At 63.7% G+C, this 27,315-nt stretch overlaps 1 protein-coding gene and 2 non-coding genes across 3 annotated transcripts; 1 reads left to right on the top strand and 2 right to left on the bottom strand.

Annotated features, from left to right (window-relative positions):
* Positions 1-3,223: 3,223 nt before the first annotated feature.
* PLLP (plasmolipin) lies at positions 3,224-11,485 on the bottom strand. Its single transcript, XM_064160616.1, has 4 exons — positions 11,313-11,485; positions 5,442-5,615; positions 3,413-3,532; positions 3,224-3,337 (listed from the first exon to the last, which is right to left on the bottom strand). The coding sequence occupies exons 1-4, from the start codon at positions 11,427-11,429 to the stop codon at positions 3,224-3,226; spliced, it is 525 nt and encodes a 174-aa protein (XP_064016686.1). The 5' UTR covers positions 11,430-11,485.
* Positions 11,486-17,552: 6,067 nt separating this feature from the next.
* Positions 17,553-17,635, top strand: TRNAL-CAG (transfer RNA leucine (anticodon CAG)). The gene has a single exon. It is a non-coding gene; the product is annotated as a tRNA-Leu (tRNA).
* Positions 17,636-17,824: 189 nt separating this feature from the next.
* Positions 17,825-17,907, bottom strand: TRNAL-CAG (transfer RNA leucine (anticodon CAG)). The gene has a single exon. It is a non-coding gene; the product is annotated as a tRNA-Leu (tRNA).
* Positions 17,908-27,315: the final 9,408 nt, after the last annotated feature.

The following is a 27,315-nucleotide window of genomic DNA, read 5'->3' as shown; positions in this document are numbered from 1 at the left end:
AGGAACAAGCCCAATTCACCTCCTTTTGTCAGCTCCTGCCAGCCCAGCCCCGTTCACCTCTTCATGAGCTCATGCCAGCCCAGCCCAGTTCACCTCTTTTGTTAGCTCCTGCCAGCCCAGCCCAGTTCACCTCTTCATGAGCTCCTGCCAGCCCAGTTCACCTCTTCTGTTAGCTCTTGCCAGCCCAGCCCAGTTCACCTTTTTATGAGCTCCTGCCAGCCCAGTTCACCTCTTCATGAACTCCTGCCAGCCCAGTTCACCTCTTCTGTTAGCTCCTGCCAGCCCAGCCCAGTTCACCTCTTCATGAGCTCCTGCCAGCCCAGTTCACCTCTTCATGAACTCCTGCCAGCCCAGTTCACCTCTTCTGTTAGCTCTTGCCAGCCTAGCCTAGTTCACCTCTTCATGAGCTCCTGCCAGCCCAGTTCACCTCTTCTGTTAGCTCTTGCCAGCCCAGCCCAGTTCACCTCTTTTGTCAGCTCCTGCCAGCCCAGTTCACCTCTTCTGTTAGCTCCTGCCAGCCCAATTCACCTCCTTCTGTTAGCTCTTGCCAGCCCAGCCCAGTTCACCTCTTCATGAACTCCTGCCAGCCCAGTTCACCTCTTCATGAGCTCCTGCCAGCCCAGTTCACCTCTTCTGTTAGCTCTTGCCAGCCCAGCCCAGTTCACCTTTTTATGAGCTCCTGCCAGGAGGGTGTGGAGGGAGAGCTGCTGTGTCTGCCTGGGTGTTGGTTCTGCTTCTGCCTGTGCCCCCAGGCAGTAAAAGACGACCTTGCTGGGGAGGGAGCAGCCTTCTCCTGGGGCACTGACCCTGGGCTCCTCCCAGAGCGCTGCAGACTTGGTTTGAATCTCTGACGGGCACCTTTGGCTAGCAGGCAGAAGGGATTTGTGGTGGATATGACTTTATCTCGTCCTTCTCTTTCTTCACAACTTACCTCCTGCAGCTTCAGCTGAGCTTCTGCTTGATCCCTTGGCCCCTTGGGGTGGGGAGCCCAGAGGGAGAAAGGGGGAAACATCCTGGGGAGATGATGCTTGGAAAGGATCAAGGCTTCAGGTTGTCCTGGGCTGGTGGCACAGAGTCCTCTGCACTGTGCTCCTGGGGAGATGCTCATTGATGATCAGGGCTTGAGGCTGCCCTGGGCTGGTGGCACAGAGTCCTCTGCACTGTGCTCCTGGGGAGATGCTCATTGATGATCAGGGCTTGAGGCTGCCCTGGGCTGGTGGCACAGAGTCCTCTGCACTGTGCTCCTGGGGAGATGCTCATTGATGATCAGGGCTTGAGGCTGCCCTGGGCTGGTGGCACAGAGTCCTCTGCACTTTGGGAGCTGTGGAAGCACAGCAAAGTCTCTCTCTTTGGAACGAAGCCCTCTGCAGTTTGCAGGTGCTCCCCAGGCTGCCAGGGGGCTGCCAGCTGGTCCTGTTCACGCTGTGAGTGTGTGGTGTTGAGCCTACAGGAGCACACCAAAGCCTTGGCACCTCCTCCGTGCTCCTGCGGGCTGGGCTGCAGGCTCTGCGTGTGCTGTGTGTCTGTGTGCAGGTGAAGCACAGCAAGGGCTGGGGTGGGGGCACAGGTAAGTCCCTGTGGACTTCCTCCTTCCTCCTCCCTCCTTCCTCCTCCCTCCTTCCTCCTCCCTCCTTCCTCCTCCCTCCTTCCTCCTCCCTCCTTCCTCCTCCCTCCTCCCTGCTTCCTCCTTTCCTCCTCCCTCCTCCCTGCTTCCTCCTTTCCTCCTTTCATCCTTTCCCCCTTTCCCCCTTCTCCCCTTTCCCCCTTTGTCCTTCCCCCCTTTGTCCTTCCCCCCTTTCTCCTTCTGCCCCTTCTCCTTCTTCCCTTTCTCCTTCTTCCCTTTCTCCTTCTGCCCCTTTCTCCTTCTGCCCCTTTCTCCTTCTGCCCTTTCTCCTTCCCCCCTCTCTCCTTCTCCCCTTTCTCCTTCTCCCCTTTCTCCTTCCCCCCTTTCTCCTTCCTCCTTCCTCTCCACCCCTTGTGGCCAGGCTGTGCTGCCCTCCGTGGTGGGAATGGGCTGGCACCTCTGCCAGAGACATCTCTGCTGTCCACTCTGTGCCACCTTCCCCTGAAACCAACTCTTCCCCTCGCAGACTCCAGGGCTGGCTTTAGGAAGAGTTTTATTTAGAGCATAACATTTGTGCTTCAGGCTGTTAGGAACCAGTACAAGAAGGTTTGGCTGCTGCCTTTACTTGGCTCTTCTGTCTTCCTCCTCTGCCACCCTTTGAAGAGTCATGCTGTGGTTTGGGTTGGAAGGGACTTCCCTCCCTGCAGGTGTTCAGGGCCAGGCTGGATGAAGCTTTGAGCAAGCTGGGCTGGGGGGAAGTGTCTCTGCCCATAGCAGGGGGGATTGGAGCAGTTCCCTTCCCACCCAACCTGCTGCATGCAAGAGATTAAGAGTGGAGAGGAGGAAGAAATTGTTGGCAGTGAGGGTGGGCAGAGACTGGCACAGGTTTGCCCAGGGAGGTTGGGGAGCACAGAAGCACAGAATGGGATCAAAGATCCCATTCTGTGCTTCTGTGCTCCCCAACCTCCCTGGAGGTGTTCAGTGCCAGGCTGGATGAGGCCCTGAGCACCCTGTGGTGCCACTGCCTGTGGCAGGGAGGTTGGCACTGGGCTGACCTTCCAGCCCAACCCATTCTGTGACCCTTACAGGTCATCAGTCCCACCCCTCTGCAGTGAGCAGGGACATCTGCAACTCCAGCAGGTTGTCCCCAAACGACCTGACCTGGAATGGTTCCAGGCACATGAAACATCTTTTGTCTTGTCTGGGCAACTTGTGCCAAGGTGCCAGCAGCCTGACAGTGAGGAACAGCTGATATCTAATCCAGATCTCTCTCTCTTTCAGCTTAAACCCTGCACTCCCTGACAAAGTCCCTCCTCAGCCATCTTCAGGTACTGGGAGGCCACTGGAAGCTCTCCCCAGAGCCTTCTCCCGTGGCTCATGTTAATTGTAATTGCTGCAGATGACCCAGAGAGAGGAGCCCAGGCTTGGTTTAGTGAGTTTTAGTACTGGAGTGTGCCAGGCTGGCTGAGTCCCCTCAGCACAGCTGCTGCTCCAGCAGGCATCTATGACCCCCCCACGGTGGAGCAGGAGTCCCTGTCCTGCCGCTGGTGGGTTCCTGCTGTGGGCACATCAGCTGGAAGCATCACCGAGAGACCGCAGCGCAGCGTCGGCTGTGCCCGGGGCTGTGCCCGGGGCTGTGCCCACGGCTGCCAGGCTGCCCTAGGCGTGCTGGCTGGCTTGGCTGGTGGCCGCGTTGCTGCCCAGCCCCTTCCAGGCGCGGAAGCTGAAGAAGGTGCTCACCCCGTAGGTGATCATCACCACGCAGGCGAAGAACTGCAAGAGGAGCAGAGCCCACAGGTGAGCACAGTGCCAGGCCCGGCCCCCCCCCGACCGCCCCCCCAGACTCACGGAGGCGGCAGCCCTGCGGTTGTAGTCCCACTGGCGCCAGGACGTGGGCTGGACGGCGGCGGCGCTGGTCACGAAGGCAGTGATGTAGAGCACAGTGGCCACCAGGTTGAAGATCATCAGCTGGGGAAAGGCAGAGAGCAGGCTGTGAGCTCCGGGTTCAGTCTCCTGTGCCCCCAGGAGAAGTAGTGCTCTCTGTGGCCTGGGCTGCACTGCACGCTCCTGCTCTGGCAGCGGGCTGGGACTCCAGGAGCTCTTTGGGTCCCTTCCCACCCCTGACGTCCTGTGAGGAGCAGAGGAAGCAGGGACCAGCCCCTCAGGCCAGGGACCAGCCCCAGCTTAGCGGCTCGTGGAGGGCACCTCAGGCTGTGCTGAGGGTTTGTGCTTGGCGCTGTGGCTGCAGGCAGTGATGCAGCAGCAGGCAGTGATGTGGTGGCTGCAGGCAGTGATGCAGCAGCAGGCAGTGATGTGTCGGCTGCAGACAGTGATGTGGTGGCTGCAGGCAGTGATGTGGCTGCAGGCAGTGATGTGGTGGCTGCAGGCAGTGATGTGACTGCAGGCAGTGATGCAGCAGCAGGCAGCGCTGTGTCGGCTGCAGGCAGTGATGTGTCGGCTGCAGGCAGTGATGCAGTGGCTGCAGGCAGTGATGTGGCTGCAGGCAGTGATGTGGTGGCTGCAGGCAGTGATGTGACTGCAGGCAGTGATGCAGCAGCAGGCAGTGATGTGTTGGCTGCAGGCAGTGATGCAGTGGCTGCAGGCAGTGATGTGGCTGCAGGCAGCGCTGTGTCGGCTGCAGGCAGTGATGTGGCGGCTGCAGGCAGTGAGGCAGCAGCAGGCAGTGATGTGGTGGCTGCAGGCAGTGATGTGGTGGCTACAGGCAATGATGTGGCTGCAGGCAGTGCTGCAGCTGCAGGCAGTGATGTGGTGGCTGCAAGCAGTGATGTGGCTGCAGGCAGTGATGTGACTGCAGGCAGTGATGCAGCAGCAGGCAGCACTGTGTCGGCTGCAGGCAGTGATGTGGTGGCTGCAAGCAGTGATGCAGCTGCAGGCAGTGATGCAGTTGCAGGCAGTGATGTGGCAGCTGCAGGCAGTGCTGTGTCTGCTGCAGCTCTGGGCTGACAAAGAGCTCTCTGCTCTGAAAGCCTTCTAAGCGATGGAAGGGTAGAGCGAAACGAGGTCACTGCAGCAGGCAGCGCACTCTGTGCCACGGGCACAGCCTTGGTCCTCACTGAGCATCTCCCAGGAGCACAGTGCAGAGGACTCTGTGCCACCAGCCCAGGGCAGCCTCAAGCTGTGATCCTCTCCTAGCATCTCCCCAGGAGCACAGTGCAGAGGACTCTGTGCCCCCAGCCCAGGGCAGCCTCAAGCTCTGATCCTCTCTGAGCATCTCCCCAGGAGCACAGTGCAGAGGACTCTGTGCCACCAGCCCAGGGCAGCCTCAAGCCCTGATCCTCTCCTAGCATCTCCCCAGGAGCACAGTGCAGAGGACTCTGTGCCCCCAGCACAGGGCAGCCTCAAGCCCTGATCCCCTCTGAGCATCTCCCCAGGAGCACAGTGCAGAGGACTCTGTGCCACCAGCCCAGGGCAGCCTCAAGCCCTGATCCTCTCTGAGCATCTCCCCAGGAGCACAGTGCAGAGGACTCTGTGCCACCAGCCCAGGGCAGCCTCAAGCCCTGATCCTCTCTGAGCATCTCCCCAGGAGCACAGTGCAGAGGACTCTGTGCCCCCAGCCCAGGGCAGCCTCAAGCCCTGATCCTCACTGAGCATCTCCCCAGGAGCACAGTGCAGAGGACTCTGTGCCCCCAGCCCAGGGCAGCCTCAAGCTGTGATCCCCTCTGAGCATCTCCCCAGGAGCACAGTGCAGAGGACTCTGTGCCCCCAGCCCAGGGCAGCCTCAAGCTGAGATCCTCTCCTAGCATCTCCCCAGGAGCACAGTGCAGAGGACTCTGTGCCCCCAGCCCAGGTCTTCTGTGAGCATCTCCCCAGTCTGTTTTCCACTTGAGCCCCACCTTGCTCCCTCTTGGCCACGTACCACAAGGGCCCAGGGGACCACGTAGAGCTTGAGCTGGAGCTGCAGGAGGTAAGTCAGGAGGAGCAGCAGTGTCAGTATCCAGAAGAAGATGGACACGAACAGCACCCAGCCGTAGGCAGCGTGGAGGTAGTACGTTGTGTCTGCGATCAGTGCCCACACCAGCAGGCCCAGCACCTGCAGGGAGATGGGGAAAGCACTGAGGGAGAGGCTCCTGCAGTGGGGCAGAGGCTCCTGCAGTGGGGCAGAGGCTCCTACAGGTGAGGGAGAGGCTCCTGCAGTGGGGGAGAGGCAGTGCTGGGGGAGGTATAGGCTGGATGTTAGGAGGAAGTTCTTCCCAGAGGCATACTGGAAGGTGCTGAGAGAAGGGCAGCAAGGCTGGGGAGGGGCCTGGAGCACAGCCCTGTGAGGAGAGGCTGAGGGAGCTGGGGGGGTGCAGGCTGCAGCAGAGGAGGCTCAGGGCAGAGCTGATTGCTGCCTGCAGCTGCCTGCAGGGAGGCTGTAGCCAGGTGGGGTTGGGCTCTGGTGCCAGGCAGGCAGCAGCAGCAGAAGGGGCCCCAGGCTGAAGCTGTGCCAGGGCAGGTGTGGGCTGGCTGTGAGGAGGAAGCTGCTGGCAGAGAGAGTGATTGGCACTGGCATGGGCTGCCCAGGGAGGTGGTGGAGTGGCCTTGGCTGGAGGGGTTGGAGGCAAGGCTGGCTGGGCACTGAGTGCCATGGTGTGGTTGTTTGGGCAGGGCTGGGTGCTAGGTTGGCACTGAGTGCCATGGTGTGGTTGTTTGGGCAGGGCTGGGTGCTAGGTTGGCACTGAGTGCCATGGTGTGGTTGGTTGGGCAGGGCTGGGTGCTAGGTTGGCACTGAGTATCATGGTGTGGTTGGTTGGGCAGGGCTGGGTGCTAGGTTGGCACTGAGTGCCATGGTGTGGTTGTTTGGGCAGGGCTGGGTGCTAGGTTGGCACTGAGTGCCATGGTGTGGTTGGTTGGGCAGGGCTGGGTGCCAGGCTGGGCTGGCTGAGCCTGGAGCTCTCTTCTAACCTGTTTGGTTCTGTGATTGCTGCAGGTGGGGCAGAGGCTGCTGCCGGTGGGATGCAGAGCCTCAGCCCTGAGCTGGCCCCACCAGCGCCTGCAGCAGCTCTGGCAGGGCAGGAAGCTGTGAGAACCAGAGAGCAGAGCTGTACTCTTGGGAGCAGAAGTAGGAGTGGGGAGATGGAGATTGGATGCCAGGAAGGAGCTGCTCAGCAGGAGGGTGCTGAGAGCCTGGCACAAGTTGCCCAGGGAGGTGCTGGAAGCCTCATCCCTGGAGGTGCCTCAGGCCAGGCTGGAGGTGGCTGTGGGCAGCCTGCTCTGGTGTGAGGTGTCCCTGCCCATGGCAGGGGTTGCAGCTGGGTGGTCCCTGGGGGTCCCTTCCAGCACTGCCACTTGTGTGTCTCTGTGTGGGGGCTCAGCTTTGCCCCTCCCCCGCGGCTGCAGCATCACTGTACAAAAGGGGCACACCTGAAGCTCCTCAGTGCCCTGCGGTGTGTGCTGAGGGCTGCCCGGCGCTGGCTGCCACCTCCTGGCCCCGCAGCTGCTCAGGCCCCCCTTGCAGCAGCCAGCAGGCCCAGCTGCATGGCCCTGGCAGCACCACCTGCCTGCAGAGCCCTGCACACAGCCCGGGCAGGTGAGCCTGGCGCTGGCTCTGCTCCAGCAGGCATGAGCAGAGTCAGGGCTGAGCCAGGCTCTGCCCCTGCCCGGGCAGGCGGTGAGGGAAGGTGACATTGCCTGTAGGGGTGGTTTGTGCTGCCCACAGCCCTGATGTCTGGACTCTGCTGCCCCACTGCTGCTGCAGGGATGGGGTTCAGAGAGCAGCACCCCCCCCCCATCCCCTCCCAGAGGGGCTCCCTGCAGCAGCAGCTCTGGGGGCACTGTCTGATTTGGAAGGCCTGAGGGAGAGAGCAGATGGGGAGGGAGGCACCTGGGAGGGAGAGGCTGGGGGCAGAGCAGGGGAAGCTGTGTGGTGCTGGAGCCTCTTTGTTCTGCAGCCTCAGCCACGGCTGTGCACCAGAACAAGGAGCTGAGCCTCCAGCAGGGCACTGCTGGGCTCTGCTTCAGCATCCCTCAGCACCTCCTGGCTGGACCAGAGCAGAGTGAGAAGATGCCTCCAGCATCACCTGATGTCAATGAGAGATGCCCAGGACCAAGCTGGGCTGAGAAGATGCCCCCAGCAACACCAGATGTCACCAGGAGATGCCCAGGAGCAGGCTGGGCTGAGAGGGTGCCCCCAGCATCACCAGGTGTCAGTGGGAGATGCCCAGGAACAGGCTGGGCTGAGAGGGTGCCCCCAGCATCACCAGGTGTCAGTGAGAGATGCCCAGGAGCAGGCTGGGCTGAGAGGCTGCCCCCAGCATCACCAGGTGTCAGTGGGAGATGCCCATAGCCAGGCTGGTCTGAGAGGGTGCCCCCAGCATCACCAGGTGTCAGTGGGAGATGCCCACAGCCAGGCTGGGCTGAGAGGGTGCCCCCAGCATCACCAGGTGTCAGTGAGAGATGCCCATAGCCAGGCTGGGCTGAGAGGGTGCCCCCAGCATCACCAGGTGTCAGTGAGAGATGCCCATAGCCAGGCTGGGCTGAGAGGGTGCCCCCAGCATCACCAGGTGTCAGTGGGAGATGCCCAGGAGCAGGCTGGGCTGAGAGGGTGCCCCCAGCATCACCAGGTGTCAGTGGGAGATGCCCAGGAGCAGGCTGGGCTGAGAGGGTGCCCCACGTGCAGCTGGGCCATGTTCTGTCCCCCAGCTGGGCCTGGGAGCTCTTTGAGCAGAGCCAAGTGAAGCCACCAGCACCATCTGGCTTGGCTGGCAGGGGAGTGCAGCGGCAGCAGGGGCGGGCAGGAGGGCTCCTCGGTGAGCTGCCCTGCCCCTCTGCCATCCTGCATCACTTATTGTGGTGGCAGGAACACAACAGCCTTTGTCCTGCCCGGGCACAATGCCCTGCTGCCCCGACAAGGCCTCCTTGTCCAGCCCATCCAGCTCTGCCACTCGTGATCTGCCTGGGCTCTGGCAGTGGGAGGTGGCATGTGCCAGCTGCCCTGCCACGCTGCAGGAGCCCCCGCAGAGGGCACTGGGGAGGGGCAGGTCCTGATGAAGAGGAGCTGGGGGGAGGGGGGTTGGTGGAAGGCCCCAGCAGTGAGCTGGGCAGGTGGTGCCAGGGGAGGGGGTGAAGGGTGCCTTGTGCTGAGCTTGGCACCCCCTCAGGCAGGGCAGGCTCTGCGTTGAGAGGAGACAACTCTCCACTGTGAGCAGCCTGCCCAGAGGGGCTGAGGAGTCTCCTCTGCACCCACCTGGGATTTACTCCCCCCGGCTCCAGCAGGGGGCTCGGACTCCATGACCTCCAGAGGTCCCTTCCAGTCCCTGCCCTTCTGTGAGCTTCCTTTCCCCATGCCCCTGCAGAACGTCCCCCGGCAGCATCCTTCCCCCAGTGCCTCCCTCGGCACACCCAGCTCAGCCGTGCCCAAGGGTTGGCATCTGCAGCAGGGAGCCAGGTCCTGCACAGCAGCTGGCTCAGGGCAGGAGGAGAGGGGCACCAGGAGGAGAGGGGCAGCAAGAGGAGAGGGGCAGCAGGGGGAGAGGGGCATCAAGAGGGAAGGGCAGCAGGAAGGAAGGCAGCAGAAGGGAAGGGCAGCAGGAAAAGAGGGGTAGCAGAAGGAGAGGGGCAGCAGGAAGAAAGAGGACAGCAGAAGGAGAGGGGCAGCAGGGGGAGAGAGGGCAGCAGAAGGAGAGGGGCAGCAGGGGGAGAGAGGGCAGCAGAAGGAGAGGGGCAGCAGGAGGAGAGAGGGCAGCAGAAGGAGAGGGGCAGCAGGAAGAAAGAGGACAGCAGAAGGAGAGGGGCAGCAGGGGGAGAGAGGGCAGCAGAAGGAGAGGGGCAGCAGGAAGAAAGAGGACAGCAGGAGGAGAGAGGGCAGCAGGGGGAGAGAGGACAGCAGAAGGAGAGGGGCAGCAGGAGGAGAGAGGGCAGCAGAAGGAGAGGGGCAGCAGGGGGAGAGAGGGCAGCAGAAGGAGAGGGGCAGCAGGGGGAGAGAGGGCAGCAGAAGGAGAGGGGCAGCAGGGGGAGAGAGGGCAGCAGAAGGAGAGGGGCAGCAGGGGGAGAGAGGGCAGCAGGGGGAGAGAGGGCAGCAGGGGGAGAGAGGGCAGCAGAAGGAGAGGGGCAGCAGGGGGAGAGAGGGCAGCAGGGGGAGAGAGGGCAGCAGGGGGAGAGAGGGCAGCAGGGGGAGAGAGGGCAGCAGGGGGAGAGAGGGCAGCAGAAGGAGAGGGGCAGCAGGGGGAGAGAGGGCAGCAGAAGGAGAGGGGCAGCAGGAAGGACGGCAGCAGAAGGGAGGGGCAGCAGGAGGAGAGGGGTAGCAAGAGGGAAGGGCAGCAGGAAGGCAGGCAGCAAGAGGAGGGAAGGGCAGCAAGAAGGCAGGCAGCAGGAGGGAAGGCAGCAGGAAAGAAGGGCAGCAGGAGGAGGGAAGTGCAACAAGAAGGCAAGCAGCAGGAGGGAAGGGTGGCAGAGGCACAGGCGGCAGAGGCACAGGCGGCAGGGTTGCCTCTGGGCTGACGCAGGTGAGAGCTGCAGGTGCAGGTGCAGGTGCAGGTGAGAGCTGCTGGTGCAGGTGCAGGTGCAGGTGCAGGTGCTGGTGCTGGTGCAGGTGCTGGTGCTGGTGCAGGTGAGAGCTGCTGGTGCAGGTGCAGGTGCAGGTGAGAGCTGCTGGTGCAGGTGCAGGTGCAGGTGCAGGTGCTGGTGCTGGTGCAGGTGAGAGCTGCTGGTGCAGGTGCAGGTGCTGGTGCTGGTGCAGGTGCTGGTGCTGGTGCAGGTGCAGGTGCAGGTGCAGGTGCTGGTGGTGCCGCTGCTGGATCGGACAGCGCAGGGAGCCCTGGCCCGAGGCGTGAGCGCTGAAGCAGCCGAGCTGGAGGGCTTGGAGCGCCCGGGGCTGGTGAGAGCCCTGCAGCCTCTCCAGGGGCAGCACCAGCACCACCTTGCTCGGCACCACTCTGCTTCATACACCTGCCCCAGAGCCTGCCAGGGGCTCCGGGTGCCAGGGTGGGACCCTCTGGCCCATGCCCTGCAGGGATGTCATAGACTTACAGAACTGCTTCAGTTGGAAAGGGCCTCCAAGAGCCCCGACCAGCAACCCAGCCCCACCCTGGGCACCAAACCCTCTGCCCAGGTGCCATGGCCACACAGCTCTGCAGCACCTCCAGCCAGGGGCACTCCCTGGGCAGCCTCTGCCAAGCCCTGACCACTGCACCAGCACAGACATTTCTCCTCCTCTCCAGCCTAAGCCTCCCCTGGCACAATTCCAGCCCAGGTCCTCTCCTCCTATGCCCTGAGCCCAGGGGGCAGAGCCCAGCCCCAGCTGGCTGCAGCCTCCTCTCAGGGAGCTGCACAGAGCAATGAGCTCTGCCTCAGCCTCCTCTGCCCCACACTGCACACCCCCAGCTCCCTCAGCTGCCCCTCCCCAGCCCTCTGCTCCAGACCCTTCCCCACCTTCCCTGCCCTGCTCTGGACCTGCTCCAGCTCCTCAATGTCCTTCTGGGAGTGAGGGGCCCAAAGCTGATGCCAGCAGCCTCAGCAGTGCCCAGTACGTGCCCGTGTGCCCGGTCCCAGCGCTGGCAGCTGCCAGGTCGGGTTGGCTGCGGCTAAAGGGCATGGGGAGAAGCAGCCGAATTTGCCTCTGGGGGGGAAGGGGAGAGAGGGGCCGGGAAGGGACTGCGCTGCCCCAGGGTCGGACAGGCGTTGGGATTAGGGAGTGAGGGTGGCATGGGCATGGCAGCCAGCGGCTAACCTGTTCCCAGCCTGGGCAGTGAAGGGTCAGAGTCAGGGGTGCCCTCGGGGGGGCCCCCGGTGCCCTCTCCCCGGTACTCACGATCTGGGCAACCATCAGCCCCCCGATGGGCGAGAGGAGGAAGGCAGCATCCAGGGCGGGCAGGGAGGAGCCCGGGGAGCCGCTGGGGTTCCGCGCCGCTCCGGGCAGCCCCGCCATGCCGCGGGCATCGGCAGCGGGACGGGCACGGCGCGGCCCCGCGGCTCCTCCCCGCATGCCCTCCCCGGGCGGAGCCCGCCCGGCCCCGGCCCCGCGCACCGGGCTGGGACCTGGCACCTCCTCCCGGGGGTGCTGCGGTCCCTCCGCCCCGCTGGGCACCTCGGAGCGTGCCCACCTGCCCCGCGTCCTGGGGAGCGCAGCACCGCCCCTGGCACTGCCCCCACCAGCACCCCTGGCACTGCCCCCACCAGCACCCCTGGCACTGCACCCACCAGCACCCCTGGCACTGCCCCCACCAGCACCCCTGGCACTGCACTCACCAGCACCCCTGGCACTGCACTCACCAGCACCCCTGGCACTGCACCCACCAACGCTCCTGGCACTGCACCCACCAGCACCCCTGGCACTGCACCCACCAGCACCCCTGGCACTGCACCCACCAACGCTCCTGGCACTGCACTCACCAGCACCCCTGGCACTGCACCCACCAGCACCCCTGGCACTGCACTCACCAGCACCCCTGGCACTGCACCCACCAGCACCCCTGGCACTGCACCCACCACCCCCCCGGCACTGCACTCACCAACGCTCCTGGCACTGCACTCACCAGCACCCCTGGCACTGCACTTACCATCGCCCCTGGCATTGCACCCACCAGCACCCCTGGCACTGCACTCACCAACACTCCGGGCACTGCACTCACCAACGCTCCTGGCACTGCACTCAGCCCCCTCCCCCTACGGCACTGCACCCACCAGCACCCCTGGCACTGCACTCACCAGCACCCCTGGCACTGCACTCACCAGCACCCCAGGCACTGCACTCACCAACACTCCGGGCACTGCACCCAGCCCCCTCCCCCTACGGCACTGCACCCACCAGCACCCCTGGCACTGCACTTATCATCTCCCTTGGCACCACACCCACTAGCACCCCTGGCACTGCACCCACCAGCACCCCTGGCAGTTCACTTACCTTTGCACCTGGCACTGCACTCACCACTGCCCCTGTCACTGCACACTGCACTCACCAGTACCCCTGGCACTGCACTCACCTTTGCACCTGGCACTGCACTCACCACTGCCCCTGTCACTGCACTCACCAGTACCCCTGGCACTGCACTCACCTTTGCACCTGTCACTGCACTCACCACTGCCCCTGTCACTGCACTCACCGGCACCCCTGGCACTGCACTTACCTTTGCACCTGGCACTGCACTCACCACTGCCCCTGTCACTGCACCCACCACCACACCTGGCACTGCACTTACCTTTGCACCTGGCACTGCACTCACCACTGCCCCTGTCACTGCACCCACCACCACACCTGGCACTGCACTTACCTTTGCACCTGGCACTCTGCCCACCACCGCTGCCTGCACTCCTGCCAGTGGCAGGACACTTCCCCCCTCCATCCTGTCCCTGCTCTGCCCCAGGGGGCTCAGGGCACCCCTGGGCTTCTCTGCAGCTCCTGTCCCTGGGGCCCACCAGCAGCCTGGGGTCTGGCCCAGCTGTTCCCCTGCCGGGGCAGAGCTTTGCAGTATCAGAGATTCTGGAATGGGTCGGAAGGGACCTTAAAGACCACCCAGGGCCACCCCCCTGCCATGGGCAGGGACACCTCCTGCTAGAGCAGGCTGTTCGAGTGCCAGATGACCTGGCCCTGAACACTTCCAGCCAGGGGGCAGCTCCCACCTCTCTGGGCAGCCTGGGCCAGGCTCTCCCCACCCTCAGTGTCAAACTTTTCTCCCTTCTCTCCACTCTCCATCTCCTCCTTTCTCCCCCCTTGGCCTGCCACAAGAGGCTCTGCCCAAAGCTCTGTCCCCAGCTTTCTTAGAGGCTTCTTTCAGCACCGAGAGGCCACCAGAAGGTGTCCCTGGAGCCTTCTCCAGGCTGAGCAAGCCCAGCTCTGCCAGCCTGACCTCACAGCAGAGCCCTTCCAGCCCTTGGATCATCTTCATGGCTCCCTCTGGCCCTGCTTCAAGAGGTCCTTGTACTGGGGGCCTTAGAGAGTGCAGCCTGATAGAGACTGGTTTGGCTTGGAAGGGACCATTCCAGGTCATCAAAGCAGCACTCCAGGCTGGGGGCAGAGTGGCTGAGAGCAGCCAGGGAGAGAGGGACTTGGGAGCAGCTCGGCTCAGAGCGGCACAGCACAGCTCAGTGCACAGCAGCACAGCTCTGTGCCCACCTGTGCAGCTGCAGCACCTGGCACTTTGGCTTGCTGAGGCTCCTGCAGCTGGCACTGGCCAACTTCTGGGTGCACACAGAGGCATCCAGGCTGGCAGTGCCCCTCAGCAGCCACACAGCAGCATCCAGGCTGGCAGTGCCCCTCAGCAGCCACACAGCAGCATCCAGGCTGGCAGTGCCCCTCAGCAGCCACACAGCAGCATCCAGGCTGGCAGTGCCCCTCAGCAGCCACACAGCAGCACAGAGGCATCCAGGCTGGCAGTGCCCCTCAGCAGCCACACAGCAGCACAGAGGCATCCAGGCTGGCAGTGCCCCTCAGCAGCCGCACAGCAGCATCCAGGCTGGCAGTGCCCCTCAGCAGCCACACAGCAGCACAGAGGCATCCAGGCTGGCAGTGCCCCTCAGCAGCCACACAGCAGCACAGAGGCATCCAGGCTGGCAGTGCCCCTCAGCAGCCACACAGCAGCACAGAGGCATCCAGGCTGGCACTGCCCCTCAGCAGCCACACAGCAGCATCCAGGCTGGCAGTGCCCCTCAGCAGCCACACAGCAGCATCCAGGCTGGCAGTGCCCCTCAGCAGCCACACAGCAGCACAGAGGCATCCAGGCTGGCAGTGCCCCTCAGCAGCCACACAGCAGCATCCAGGCTGGCAGTGCCCCTCAGTAGCCACACAGCAGCACAGAGGCATCCAGGCTGGCAGTGCCCCTCAGCAGCCACACAGCAGCATCCAGGCTGGCAGTGCCCCTCAGCAGCCACACAGCAGCACAGAGGCATCCAGGCTGGCAGTGCCCCTCAGCAGCCACACAGCAGCACAGAGGCATCCAGGCTGGCAGTGCCCCTCAGCAGCCACACAGCAGCATCCAGGCTGGCAGTGCCCCTCAGCAGCCACACAGCAGCATCCAGGCTGGCAGTGCCCCTCAGCAGCCACACAGCAGCACAGAGGCATCCAGGCTGGCAGTGCCCCTCAGCAGCCACACAGCAGCATCCAGGCTGGCAGTGCCCCTCAGTAGCCACACAGCAGCACAGAGGCATCCAGGCTGGCAGTGCCCCTCAGCAGCCACACAGCAGCATCCAGGCTGGCAGTGCCCCTCAGCAGCCACACAGCAGCACAGAGGCATCCAGGCTGGCAGTGCCCCTCAGCAGCCACACAGCAGCACAGAGGCATCCAGGCTGGCAGTGCCCCTCAGCAGCCACACAGCAGCATCCAGGCTGGCAGTGCCCCTCAGCAGCCACACAGCAGCATCCAGGCTGGCAGTGCCCCTCAGCAGCGCCCAGCCCAGGCCAGAACCTCCTCCACAAGGGTCGCCCAAAGGCACATTCCCAAGCACCACAGCCAAGAGACTTAAACTCAGCCAGGTTGGGGCCTCCAGCGCCTCCCCAGGCAGCACATCCCAGTGCCTGAGCACTCTGGCTGGGAAGTTGTTCTTGACCTCCAGGCTGAACCTGCCCTGCTGCAGCCTGAGGCCATCCCCTCTGCTTCTGTCACCATCACCTGGGAGGAGAGAGCAGCAGCGACCTCTGCACAGCAGCTCTGGAAAGGCTTCGGTGAAACACAGGGAAAGGAACCCAGAGCTGCACAACCACATCCTGGCAGAGCATCTCTGCTCCACAGACACTCAGAGCAGTGCTGGGCACAGGCCTGGGCAGTCTCTTCAGTGATGCTCTGGAGCAGGGCACTGAGTCCAGCAGTAGTGAGGCTGCAGGTGGCAGCAAGCCAGGAGCAGCTGTGGAGCTGTTGGAGGGCAGCAGAGCCCTGCAGAGGGCCCTGGGCAGGCTGCATGGGTGGGCAGAGGCCAAGGGGATGAGAGTGAAGAAGGCCAAGGGCAGGTTGTGCACTTTGGCCACAGCAGCCCCAAGCAGCAGTGCAGGCTGGGGCCAGAGGGGCTGAGAGCAGGCAGGCAGAGAGGGCCCTGGGGGTGCTGTGAGAGAGCAGCTGCAGAGGAGGCAGCAGTGTGCCCAGGTGGGCAGCAGAGCCAGTGGCAGCCTGGGCTGGCTGAGGAGCAGTGTGGGCAGCAGGAGAAGGGAGGTTCTTGTGCCCCTGTGCCCAGCCCTGCTCAGGCCAGCCCTGGAGTGCTGTGTCCAGCTCTGGGCTCGTCTCTTCCAACCTGGTTGATTCTGTGATCTAGTCCCACCCCCGTGTGGTGAGCAGGGACAGCTCCCACTCAGTGAGGTTGCTCAGAGCCCTGTCCAACCTGCCCTGGAGAATTTCCAGGGCTAGAGCACCTCTGGACAGCCTGTGCTGCTGTTCCACCACTCTCAGCTTAAGGAGGCTCTTACTGGCACTTTTCTGCCCAGGTCCCTCTGGATGTCAGCACAGCCCTCTGGAGCATCAGCTGCTCCTCCTGCTTTGGAGGCATCTGCCAGCCTGAAGGGGCTGTGCCCTGCTCAGCATCCAGAAGGTTAATGACCACCTCAGTGGGGAGTGGACTGGTACTGACCCCCCAGAGTACACCACTGGTGCCTGCTCTCCAGCTACACTTTGTGCTTGGGCACTCACAGCTTCTGCAGCAGGATGCTGTGGGAGATTGTGTCCAAGGCCCTAGGCAAGCCCCAGCAGACATCTGCCTGCCCTTATCTGCCAGACCCAGCAGTTCACCATTGAAGTTTATCTCACAGAATCAGTCAGGGCTGGAAAGGAGCAGAAGGAGCAGGCAGTGCCAACCCCTGCCATGCCCAGGGACACCCTACCCTAGAGCAGGCTGCACACAGCCTCAGCCAGCCTGGCCTCAAACACCTCCAGCCATGGGGCCTCAACCCCCTCCCTGGGCAACCCATTCCAGCCTCTCACCACTCTCCTGCTCAGCAACTTCCTCCTCCCCTCCAGCCTCACTCTCCCCACCTCCAGCTTTGCTCCAGCCCCCCCACTCCTGCCACTCCCTCACAGCCTCACAAGTCCCTCCCCAGCTCTTTTGTAGCCCACTTCAGATCCTGGCAGGCCACCAGAAGGTCCCCTGGGAGCCTCCTCTGCTGCAGCCTGCACAGCCCCAACTCTTTCAGTCTGTGCTCACAGCAGAGCTGCTGCAGCCTCTCAGCATCCTCCTGGCCCTGCTCTGGACACTCTGCAGCATCTCCACAGCCCTCTTGTGCCAGGGGCTCCAGCACTGGCTGCAGGACTCCAGGTGGGGTCTCAGCAGAGCAGAGCAGAGGGGCAGAATCCCCTCCCTGGCCCTGCTGCCCACACTGCTGCTGCTGCAGCCCAGGCTCTGCTTGGCTCTCTGGGCTGCAAGTGCACACTGCTGGCTCCTGCTGAGCTTCTCCTCCAGCAGCACCCCCAAGTGCCTCTGCTCAGGGCTGCTCTGCAGCCTGGCAGTACCCAGCCTGGATTGGTGCTTGGCATTGCCCTGACCCAGCTGCAGGACCTTGCCCTTGGTCTTGTTGCAGCTCCTGAGCTTGGCTTGTGCCCACCTCTGCAGCCTGCCCAGGTGCCTCTGGCTGCCATCCCTGCCCTGCAGCCTGCCTGCTGCAGCACACAGCTTGGTGTGGGCAGCAAAGCTGCTGAGACTGCACTCAGTGCCTCTGTGCATGGCAGCCACAGAGGTGCTGACCAAGCCTGGTGCCAGGCCTGATCCCTGAGGGACTCTGCTTGCCCCTGGCCTGCACTTGGCCATGGAGCCATTGGCAGCCACTCTCTGGGTGCCAGTTCTTTACCCACCTGTTGGCTCACCCCTCAAAGCCTCCAAGCAGGCTGTGGTTTGGGGCAGTGCCAAAGGCTTGATCAGTCTGGTGTCCTCCAGCAGGGGAAGCTGTGCTGGCTGCATGCTGCCGCTGGGGCTGGCTCCGGAGCGGGGATCTCGCTCCCTTCCCAGGTGCACGGGAGAAGTCGCTTCTCCCGCAGCTCCCCACCTACGCCTCGGGGTAAGGGACACAGCCCAGCCTGGGCACAGGGACAGCCACCGTGCCCTGCTGATGGGCGGGCAGGGAGAAGGCGCCAGCGCGGCGGGTCAGGATGGCCGAGCGGTCTAAGGCGCTGCGTTCAGGTCGCAGTCTCCCCTGGAGGCGTGGGTTCGAATCCCACTTCTGACAGCTCCCTTTTGCCCCTCACGGCCGCGGTTCGTTTTGCTGAGAGAGAGGGCAGGGCCTGTTAAAAACACACCCACAGGCCCCTGCCCCTGCCCCCCCCCCCCCCCCGCCCCTCCCCCAGCGCCATTAAATGTCATTAACAATTAACTCATTAAGTCCCACAGCGCGCTGAGGCGCAAAAGATTCGCCGGTTGTCAGAAGTGGGATTCGAACCCACGCCTCCAGGGGAGACTGCGACCTGAACGCAGCGCCTTAGACCGCTCGGCCATCCTGACAGCGTTGCGTGCCGCTGCCTGCCCTGCCTACAGGAGCCTGCCTCGCCGCCCGCTGTGGCCCCCGGTGCCGCTCTCTGCTCGGGGACTTCCAAGTGAGAGCCGCGGATGTCGAGCACTGCCAACTGGGCACCTACAGCTCCCTCGCTGGCTCCCTGGTTCCCTTAGTGGCTCCCCACTCCCCTCCATGACTCCCTCCTCTGCTCCCTAATTCCCTTCCTGGCTCCTCACTTCCTTCCCTGGTTCCCTCCCTGGCCCCCTGGTTCCCTCCCTTGTTCCTCAGTTACCTCCCTGCTCCCCTCCCTGGCTCCCCACCTCCCTCCCCACCTCCCTCCCCATCTCCCCACTGGCTCCCCAGTTCCCTTGGGGCAGTTTGGTGGCTCCAGGACTTTGTATCTTGCCCCCTCGAGAGGCAGCGGCGAGGGCCTGGGGTGGGAGCCTGCAGCCCTTCCCTGCTCAGGCCACAGCAGCATCACCCCAAGGGGGTTCAGCCTCCCTTTGTCACATCCTCAGGGGCTTGTGACAGCTTCTTCTCGGGCAAAAGGCTTCCCAGAGGTGCGAAGCTGCAGCCAGAGGCCAACCTGTGCTGCCCCTGAGCGACCTGCCCGGCCGTGCCCAGGGGAGCAGCAGAGGCAGTCGGAAGGGCAGGACGAGAGCACTTCCACTCCGGACAGAAATAGCCTGTGGGGAAGCCCCTCCGGGCCAGGGACAAGCCTGGGGACAGAGGCAGGAGGTGGAGGAGGAACCTGAGAGGGCCACGAGTCTGTCCCACACAATGATGGGAAGTGTGAGCTGGGTTCCTGTGCTGGGCACCGCTGCGGCTGTGCTGAGGACTCAGGGGGGGCAGTGCCACCTGGGCTGGGTCAGAAGGGCTGCGGGCAGCAGGTGCAGAGAGCTTCTCCTGCCCCTCTGCTCTGCCCTGCTGAGGCCACAGCTGCACTCCTGGGCCCAGCCCTGCCCCCCCCCAGTTCAGGAGGGACAGAGAACTGCTGGAGAGAGCCCAGCAGAGAGCCACAGAGGTGCTGCAGGGCATGGAACAGCTCTGCCAGGAGCAGAGCCCGGGGGGGCTGGGGGCTGGCAGAGAGCAGCCTGAGAGGGGAGCTCAGCAGTGCCTATCAGTGTGGGCAGCTGAGGGGCAGCAGGCTGCAGCCAGGCTCTGCTGGGGGTGCCCAGCACAAGGGGCACTGGGTGGGAGCTGAGGCAGAGGAAGCTGCATGGGAGCAGGAGGAGGAATTCTCCCCCTGGGAGGGTGGCAGAGGCCTGGCACAGGCTGCCCAGGGGGGCTGTGGAGTCTCCCTCTGCAGCTACTCAAAGCCTGCCTGGCAGTGCTGCTGGGTGCCCTGCTCTGGGTGCCCTGCTCTGGCAGAGCTGTGGAGGTGCCCTCCAGCCCCTGACATTATGGGATGCTGTGGCTCCAGAGCTGCCCCAGCACTGCAGGGGGAGTCTCAGCTGGCACAGCAGAGCAGCAGAATCCCCTCCCTGCCCCTGCTACCCACACTGCTGGGGACCAGTGCAGGGCAGGGCTGGGGGTGGGCTGGCAGTGCTGGGCACCAGCTCCTCTCCAGCTCTGCTCCCCCAGCTGCACTGGGGGCTGTGGGAGAGCACAGAGTGTGCAGGCTGAGGCTGTGCCCAGCCGGGGAGGGGGGGAAGGAGGCAGCAGTGGTGCTCAGAGCAGTGGAAGCCTGGGGGCTGCTCCCTGCTGCTGCTGCCAGCCCTCTCCTAGCAGAGCAGAGCCTCGCAGCCGCCAGGCTCAGGCTGCCTGGGACTTCCCAGCGAGGAGCTGCTCACCCCCCCCCGGGAGATGCTGTCTGCAGGCAGCCTCCCACATCTGCTGCTCATTTCCTGCTGTGTGCTTGCAGCGTGAGAAGCTCCCAGGCCCTGCAGGGCTCCTCTCCCCTCTGCTGCTGCTGCACCTCACCCGGCCACGGCCACAGCCCAGGAGCTCTGCAGGGTGAGCAGGCTGAGGTCACCTCCATGGCCAGAGGCCACTGTGGGCTCTAAGGAGCCATCTCAGCCTGCCACTGCTTGCCCTGGGCAGCAGAGAGGTCGTGGGGTTGGTTCTAGGCTGCTCTGAGCCATGCCAAAGTGTGCCATGTCCTTCTCTGGCAAACCATGGGGGAGCTGGAGCTGGTCCAGAGCAGGGCAGGAAAGGTGGGGAAGGGTCTGGAGCAGAGGGCTGGGGAGGGGCAGCTGAGGGAGCTGGGGGTGTGCAGTGTGGGGCAGAGGAGGCTGAGGCAGAGCTCATTGCTCTGTGCAGCTCCCTGAGAGGAGGCTGCAGCCAGCTGGGGCTGGGCTCTGCCCCCTGGGCAATGGGATGAGAGCGAAGAAGGCCAAGGGCAGGTTGTGCACTTTGGCCACAGCAGCCCCAAGCAGCAGTGCAGGCTGGGGCCAGAGGGGCTGAGAGCAGGCAGGCAGAGAGGGCCCTGGGGGTGCTGTGAGAGAGCAGCTGCAGAGGAGGCAGCAGTGTGCCCAGGTGGGCAGCAGAGCCAGTGGCATCCTGGGCTGGCTGAGGAGCAGTGTGGGCAGCAGGAGAAGGGAGGTTCTTGTGCCCCTGTGCCCAGCACTGCTCAGGCCAGCCCTGGAGTGCTGTGTCCAGCTGTGGGCTCCTGAATTGCAGAGAGCTGCTGAGGTGCTGGAAGGTGCTGAGAGAAGGGCAGCAAGGCTGGGGAGGGGCCTGGAGCACAGCCCTGTGAGGAGAGGCTGAGGGAGCTGGGGGGGTGCAGGCTGCAGCAGAGGAGGCTCAGGGCAGAGCTGATTGCTGCCTGCAGCTGCCTGCAGGGAGGCTGTAGCCAGGTGGGGTTGGGCTCTGGTGCCAGGCAGGCAGCAGCAGCAGAAGGGGCCCCAGGCTGAAGCTGTGGCAGGGCAGGTGTGGGCTGGCTGTGAGGAGGAAGCTGCTGGCAGAGAGAGTGATTGGCACTGGCATGGGCTGCCCAGGGAGGTGGTGGAGTGGCCGTGGCTGGAGGGGTTGGAGGCAAGGCTGGCTGGGCACTGAGTGCCATGGTGTGGTTGGTTGGGCAGGGCTGGGTGCTAGGCTGGCACTGAGTGCCATGGTCTGGTTGATTGGGCAGGGCTGGGTGCTAGGTTGGCACTGAGTGCCATGGTGTGGTTGTTTGGGCAGGGCTGGGTGCTAGGTTGGCACTGAGTGCCATGGGGTGGTTGGTTGGGCAGGGCTGGGTGCTAGGTTGGCACTGAGTGCCATGGTGTGGTTGGCTGGGCAGGGCTGGGTGCTAGGTTGGGCACTGAGTGCCATGGTGTGGTTGGTTGTCTAGGGCTGGGTGCTAGGTTGGCACTGAGTGCCATGGTGTGGTTGTTTGGGCAGGGCTGGGTGCTAGGTTGGCACTGAGTGCCATGGTGTGGTTGGTTGGGCAGGGCTGGGTGCTAGGCTGGCACTGAGTGCCATGGTGTGGTTGGTTGGGCAGGGCTGGGTGCCAGGTTGCGTGGGTGAGCCTGGAGCTCTCTTCCAGCCTGCTTGGTTGTCTCAGCCTGTGGACAATGTCCTGCCCAGGCAGGCTCCAGGAAGCTCCAGCTGGGAAGTGCTGGGAGCTGTGCATGAGTCATGCTGGTCCCAGCAGCTCTGGCAGCTCCTTCCCCCAGCTCACACCACACCTCTCACTTCCCACTGTTTGTCCTTTCCCTTTCCAGGCCCCACCTGATTTCCAGGAACACAAACCCACTGTGCCCAGCGGCAGAGGGACCAAGAGGGACCAAGGGGCACAGGCATCCAGCATGGAAATGCCCTGAAGGAGCCTCTGAGGCCATGCTCTGAGGCCAGGTCCTGGGGGACTGAAGGCAGATTCCCATCTGCACAGCTAGCACTGGGTTGAGAGGGACAGAGAGCTTTGTCCAGCCATCAGCAGAGCATCTCCCCCTGTGCACACACAGACAGACACAGACAGACAGACAGAGCCATGCAGTGTGCAGGCCCTGGGGCTGCAGGTGCCAGCACCCCCCCAGCTCTCAGTGCTGGCAGTGCTGGCACCCTCAGGACACACATCCAGCCCTGGGCAGGCTGCTGGCTGCCCCCTGGGCATGTCCCCAGGGACCTGGCAGAAGAGGAGTCCTGCACAGCTCTGCTGAGAGTCTCTGCACAGCTTCTCAGCTGGGAGGGACCCTCCGAGGGCATCCTCTGCAACCCCCTGCAGGCAGCAGGGACAGCTCCAGCCAGAGCAGGCTGCACAGGGACACAGCCAGCCTGAGCCTGGATGTCTCCATCGACAGAGCCTCCAGCACCTCCCTGGGCAGCCTGTGCCAGGCTCTCCCCACCCTCACTCTGCACAACTCCCTCCTGATGCCCAACCTAACTCTGCCCTGCTCCAGCTCCAAACCATTGCCCTCAGCCTGTGCCCACAGCCCCTTCTGAGCAGTCCCTCCCCAGCCTGCCTGCAGCTCCCCTGCAGACACTGAACTGCAGCTCTGAGCTCTCCCTGCAGCCTTCTCCCCTCCAGGCTGCACAGCCCCAGCTCTGCCAGGCAGCTCTGGGCACACTGCAGATGGTTTGCAGTGTTTGTACCCCGGGGGCAGTTCCTCCTGGCATGACTCATGTGCTGCTCTCACCTGAGAGAACCTTGACCCTGGGCACAGCTCAGCTGTGCCTCCTGGCAGCTGCTTTCCCCTGGGGCAGATGAGATCTGAGCCCTTTGGCCCAAGGCATCTGATCTGGAGCCAATGAGCCAAGCTCCTGGCTCAGGCTTGGCAGTGATCAACCAAAGGTTAGTGGCAGGACACCTGCCCAGGCTGCTGGGCATGCCCTGAGCTGTCACCAGCATCTCCTTCCCCACCAGAGCTGCCTGCACAGCGCTGGCAGCACTCAGGCAAGCAGCAGCACAGCCACCTGGGGCAGAAACTGTCCAGAGACCAGAGCCAGAGACCACAGACCCCAAGGCTTGGCTGTGGCAGCAGTGCTGAGCCCCACTCTGGCTGCTGAGCCCCACTCTGGCTGCTGAGGACCACAGCTGGAGCCTGTGTTAGATGGCTCAGAAGCCACAGCCCCAAGGCTGCAGTGCCCTGTGGGTGGTTCCTCTGCCCACACTCCAGGCCAGGTAGCCCAGACTCAGGTCTGCATGGACTCATGGCATGGGTTTGGGATGGGAGGGACCTCACAGATCAGCCAGTGCCAACCTCCCTGCCGCGGGCAGGGGCACCTCCCACCAGCACAGGCTGCTCAAGGCCTCATCCAGGCTGGTCCTGAACACCTCCAGAGAGGTTGTGGAGCACAGAAGCAGAGAATGGGATCCAAGACCACATCAAAGATCACATCAAAGATCCCATTCTGTGCTGCTGTGCTCCACAGCCTCCCTGAGCAACCTGTGCCAGGCTCTGCCCATCCTCAACCTGTGCCAGGCTCTCCCCACTTTCAACCTGTGCCAGTCTCTGCCCACCCTCACTGCCAACAATTTCTCCCTCCTCTCCACTCTCCCTCTCCCCTCTCCCATCTCAGAGCCATTCTCCCTCCTGGCAGTGCCAGCCCTTGCCCAAAGTCCCTCCCCAGCTCCCCTGCAGCCCCTTCAGGCACTGCAAGGCTGCTCTCAGCTCTCCCTGCAGCCTTCTCCTCCCCAGGCTGCACAGCCCCAACTCTGCCAGCCTGTGCCCACAGCAGAGCTTCTCCAGCAGCCTCTCAGCCTCTCGGTGGCCTCCTCTGGCCCCTGCCCAGCAGCTCCAGGCCCTTCCTGTGCTGGGTTCCCAGAGCTGGAGGCAGTGCTGCAGGGGAGGGCTGAGCAGAGCAGATTGGAGGGGCAGAATCCCCTCCCTGTGCTGCTGCTCTGCCTGCTCTGGCTGCAGCCAGCACTGTCCCAGTGGTGTCAGGTCTGTCCCAGAGCCTTCCTCATTCCTGCTACAGCTAAAGTTACAGCAGGGGGAGAAAACAAACCCAACTCTCTTCCTAGCATCCTCTGCTTCTCTGCATCAGAGCTCCTCTGGCTGCTAAGGGGAACCTCCAGAAGCCTCCCCAGGCAGAATGAGGAAGGGCTGTGCTGAGCTGCCCCAGCCCACAGAGCTCCCTGGAAGGATGTGACCTTCAGGGTGGCCTTTTCTGCCTCCCTGCTGCTTGGGCTCCTGTGGGAGCCTTTCCTTTAGCAGCCTCTGTGCTCCCTGCCTCCCTCTGACTCACTCTTGGGTCACTTAGGGGCTGCTCTGCACTCAGCCTGCTCTGGGGCAGAAGGGACCACCAAAGGTCACCCAGTCTGACCCCCTCCCCTCTCCCTGCAGCCAGCAGGGACAGGATCAACCAGAGCAGGGTGCCCAGAGCCCCTCTCCAGCCTCACCTTGGATATCTGCAGGGCTTTGCTCGGGTGCTCTGCTTTGTGCTGATGCCTGGCACTGGCACTGGCACTGCCCTCGTGCACAGCACTGCCCAGCCCCAGTCCCTGGCCCACACTGCACCTCTCTGCTCGTGTCATGGACTCACACAACTCTTTGGGGTGAAAAAGGCCTCCCAGGGCATCCAGGCCAGCAGTGACCCAACCCCACCCTGGGCACCAAACCCTCTGCCCAGGTGCCATGGCCACACAGCTCTGCAGCACCTCCAGCCAGGGGCACTCCCTGGGCAGCCTCTGCCAAGCCCTGACCACTGCACCAGCAGAGACATTTCTCCTCCTCTCCAGCCTAAGCCTCCCCTGGCACAATCCCAGCCCAGGTCCTCTCTTCCTATCCCCTGAGCCCAGGGGGCAGAGCCCAGCCCCAGCTGGCTGCAGCCTCCTCTCAGGGAGCTGCACAGAGCAATGAGCTCTGCCTCAGCCTCCCCTGCTGCAGCCTCAGCAGCCTCAGGCAGGCCTCCTGGCAGAGGTGCTGCAGCCCCCATGCCCCCATGCCCCTGCTGCCACCCGAAGGTTTGCCACGTCCCACTGCCCTCCACCTTCCTGCCATGGCCTTTCCTCCTGCAGATGCCAACTCCAGGCCCAGCTACCAAGCTCAGGAGCAAAGAGAGGTCTGAGAGAGTCTCCTGGAGGGGTGCCCTGCCAGGGCAAGCAGCACCAGCACAGCCTGTGCTGGAGAAGCAGCTGCTTTACCCTGCCAGGGTGCTTCAGTCACCACCACCACCCAGCCCTGCCTTTAGCAAACAAAGCCCTCACCCTACCCCGGTCCTGGGCAGCCTGGGGATGTGCTTCAGGTTTCCTCATCCCCTGGCAGAGGCAGCAGAACCTGCTCCTTGTGCGCAGCTGTGAGCACTCCTGGGCAGCGCCGCGGGGCAGCAGCTGGGCTGGGAGCTTCCCGGCAGGGCTCTGCCCATGCTGGGCAAACAGACCCGGGGCAGGGAGCAGAAAGCAGCCCTGGGGCTGCTGCTCCTGCGGGATCAGAGGTGCTCCTTAGTCTGTCTCTCACCCTGCTGCCCTCAGCCGGGAGGGAGCTCTCTGCCCTGTGAGCCAAGGCTGAAGCCGCAGCCAGGAGACTGCTCCCCAGGCTCAGGGGACAGCAGGAGAGGAACTGGCAGGGACTGTGCCAGGGGAGGCTTCAGGTGGAGAGGAGGAAAAATGTCTCTGCTGTAGGACACTGCAGGGTGAGCAGAGCTGAGCACACAGAGGGCTTCCCAAGGTGCTGGCACCAAGGGGCAGATCCTCTCCTCTGTAACCATCCTCAGTGGAGCAGACCCCAAAATATGGGGGGGAGGGGCGGGGGGGAACCCAGGCAGGGAGCAAGATAAGCACAGCAGAGCTGAGCTGGGAGAGATTGGCCTGCCAGAGCCATCAGGCTGCACCCTCAGGGCAACTGCTGGGCTGGGTTGGGTTTCAGTCCCTCCTTGATGCCCTCACAAAGGCAATGAAGGTGGGGAAGGGTCTGGAGCAGAGGGCTGGGGAGGGGCAGCTGAGGGAGGTGATGGAGCAGAGGAGGCTGAGGCAGAGCTCATTGCTCTGTGCAGCTCCCTGAGAGGAGGCTGCAGCCAGCTGGGGCTGGGCTCTGCCCCCTGGGCTCAGGGCACAGGAGGAGAGGACCTGGGCTGGGATTGTGCCAGGGGAGGTTTGGTTTAGCCCTGAGGAGCAATTTCCTCCCCAGACAGGGCTGTCAGGCCCCTCGGGCAGGCTGGAGAGGAGGAGAAATGTCTCTGGTGGTGCAGTGGTCAGGGCTTGGCAGAGGCTGCCCAGGGAGTGCCCCTGGCTGGAGGTGCTGCAGAGCTGTGTGGCCATGGCACCTGGGCAGAGGGTTTGGTGCCCAGGGCAGGGCTGGGTTGCTGCTGGCCTGGATGCTCCCAGAGGGGTTGGCTCTCTCCCCCTCCCCTCACCCCTCACAGTTCTAGAGAGGTTATGACATGGTTTTGCAATACCTCCTGTGGAAAGCTGGGGGATTTTTGACTCCCTGGGAGGGAAACCCTGCCTGGACGTGCTGGAGTTTCCCACGGCAGGCAGCAGCCAGGCTTGAACCAGCCCTGGGCAAACTCCGGGCAAAAACAAGTCCAGAGGCAGACAAAAGGTCTCTGCCGAGGCTTTATCTGCACCGCTGCAGCGAGGGAGTCGGCAGCGGAGGGGAAATGCTTCTGTGCTCTGCTGGGACCTGGGATGAAAGGGAAAGTCAAGGTGCAGGATGCGGCTGAGGGGTCGCTGTGCCTGCCTCGGGAGCAGGCTTTGTGCCGGTTCCTGCGGCCAGCCTGGATGCTGCTGCTCCGGGGGGGCCTCATCCTGCCTTCGGATGCTGCAACAGAGAAGGGCAGCAAGGCTGGGGGGGGGGGGGCCTGGAGCACAGCCCTGTGAGGAGAGGCTGAGGGAGCTGGGGGGGTGCAGGCTGCAGCAGAGGAGGCTCAGGGCAGAGCTGATTGCTGCCTGCAGCTGCCTGCAGGGAGGCTGTAGCCAGGTGGGGTTGGGCTCTGGTGCCAGGCAGGCAGCAGCAGCAGAAGGGGCCCCAGGCTGAAGCTGTGGCAGGGCAGGTGTGGGCTGGCTGTGAGGAGGAAGCTGCTGGCAGAGAGAGTGATTGGCACTGGCATGGGCTGCCCAGGGAGGTGGTGGAGTGGCCGTGGCTGGAGGGGTTGGAGGCAAGGCTGGCTGGGCACTGAGTGCCATGGTGTGGTTGTTTGGGCAGGGCTGGGTGCTAGGTTGGCCCTGAGTGCCATGGTGTGGTTGGTTGGGCAGGGCTGGGTGCTAGGCTGGCAGTGAGTGCCATGGTGTGGTTGGTTGGGCAGGGCTGGGTGCTAGGTTGGCACTGAGTGCCATGGTGTGGTTGGTTGGGCAGGGCTGGGTGCTAGGCTGGCCCTGAGTGCCATGGTGTGGTTGGTTGGGCAGGGCTGGGTGCTAGGTCGGTACTTAGTGTCGGAAAGCACTGAGGTCTCCCTCGGCCTCCTCTTCTCCACACTGACCTCCCTCAGCTCCCTCAGCTGCTCCTCCCCAGCCCTCTTCTCTTCCTGTTCACCAGGGGCAGCCTTCTGGGAGCTGCTGCTCCTGCTGCTGAGCTCCTCGGTCCTGATCTGGCTGCCAAGGGGAAGGGGGAAAG

This window comes from Pogoniulus pusillus, chromosome 20 (assembly GCF_015220805.1).
Source record: "Pogoniulus pusillus isolate bPogPus1 chromosome 20, bPogPus1.pri, whole genome shotgun sequence".
Lineage (NCBI taxonomy): Eukaryota > Metazoa > Chordata > Aves > Piciformes > Lybiidae > Pogoniulus > Pogoniulus pusillus.
This window is presented reverse-complemented; position numbering and strand designations above follow the sequence as displayed.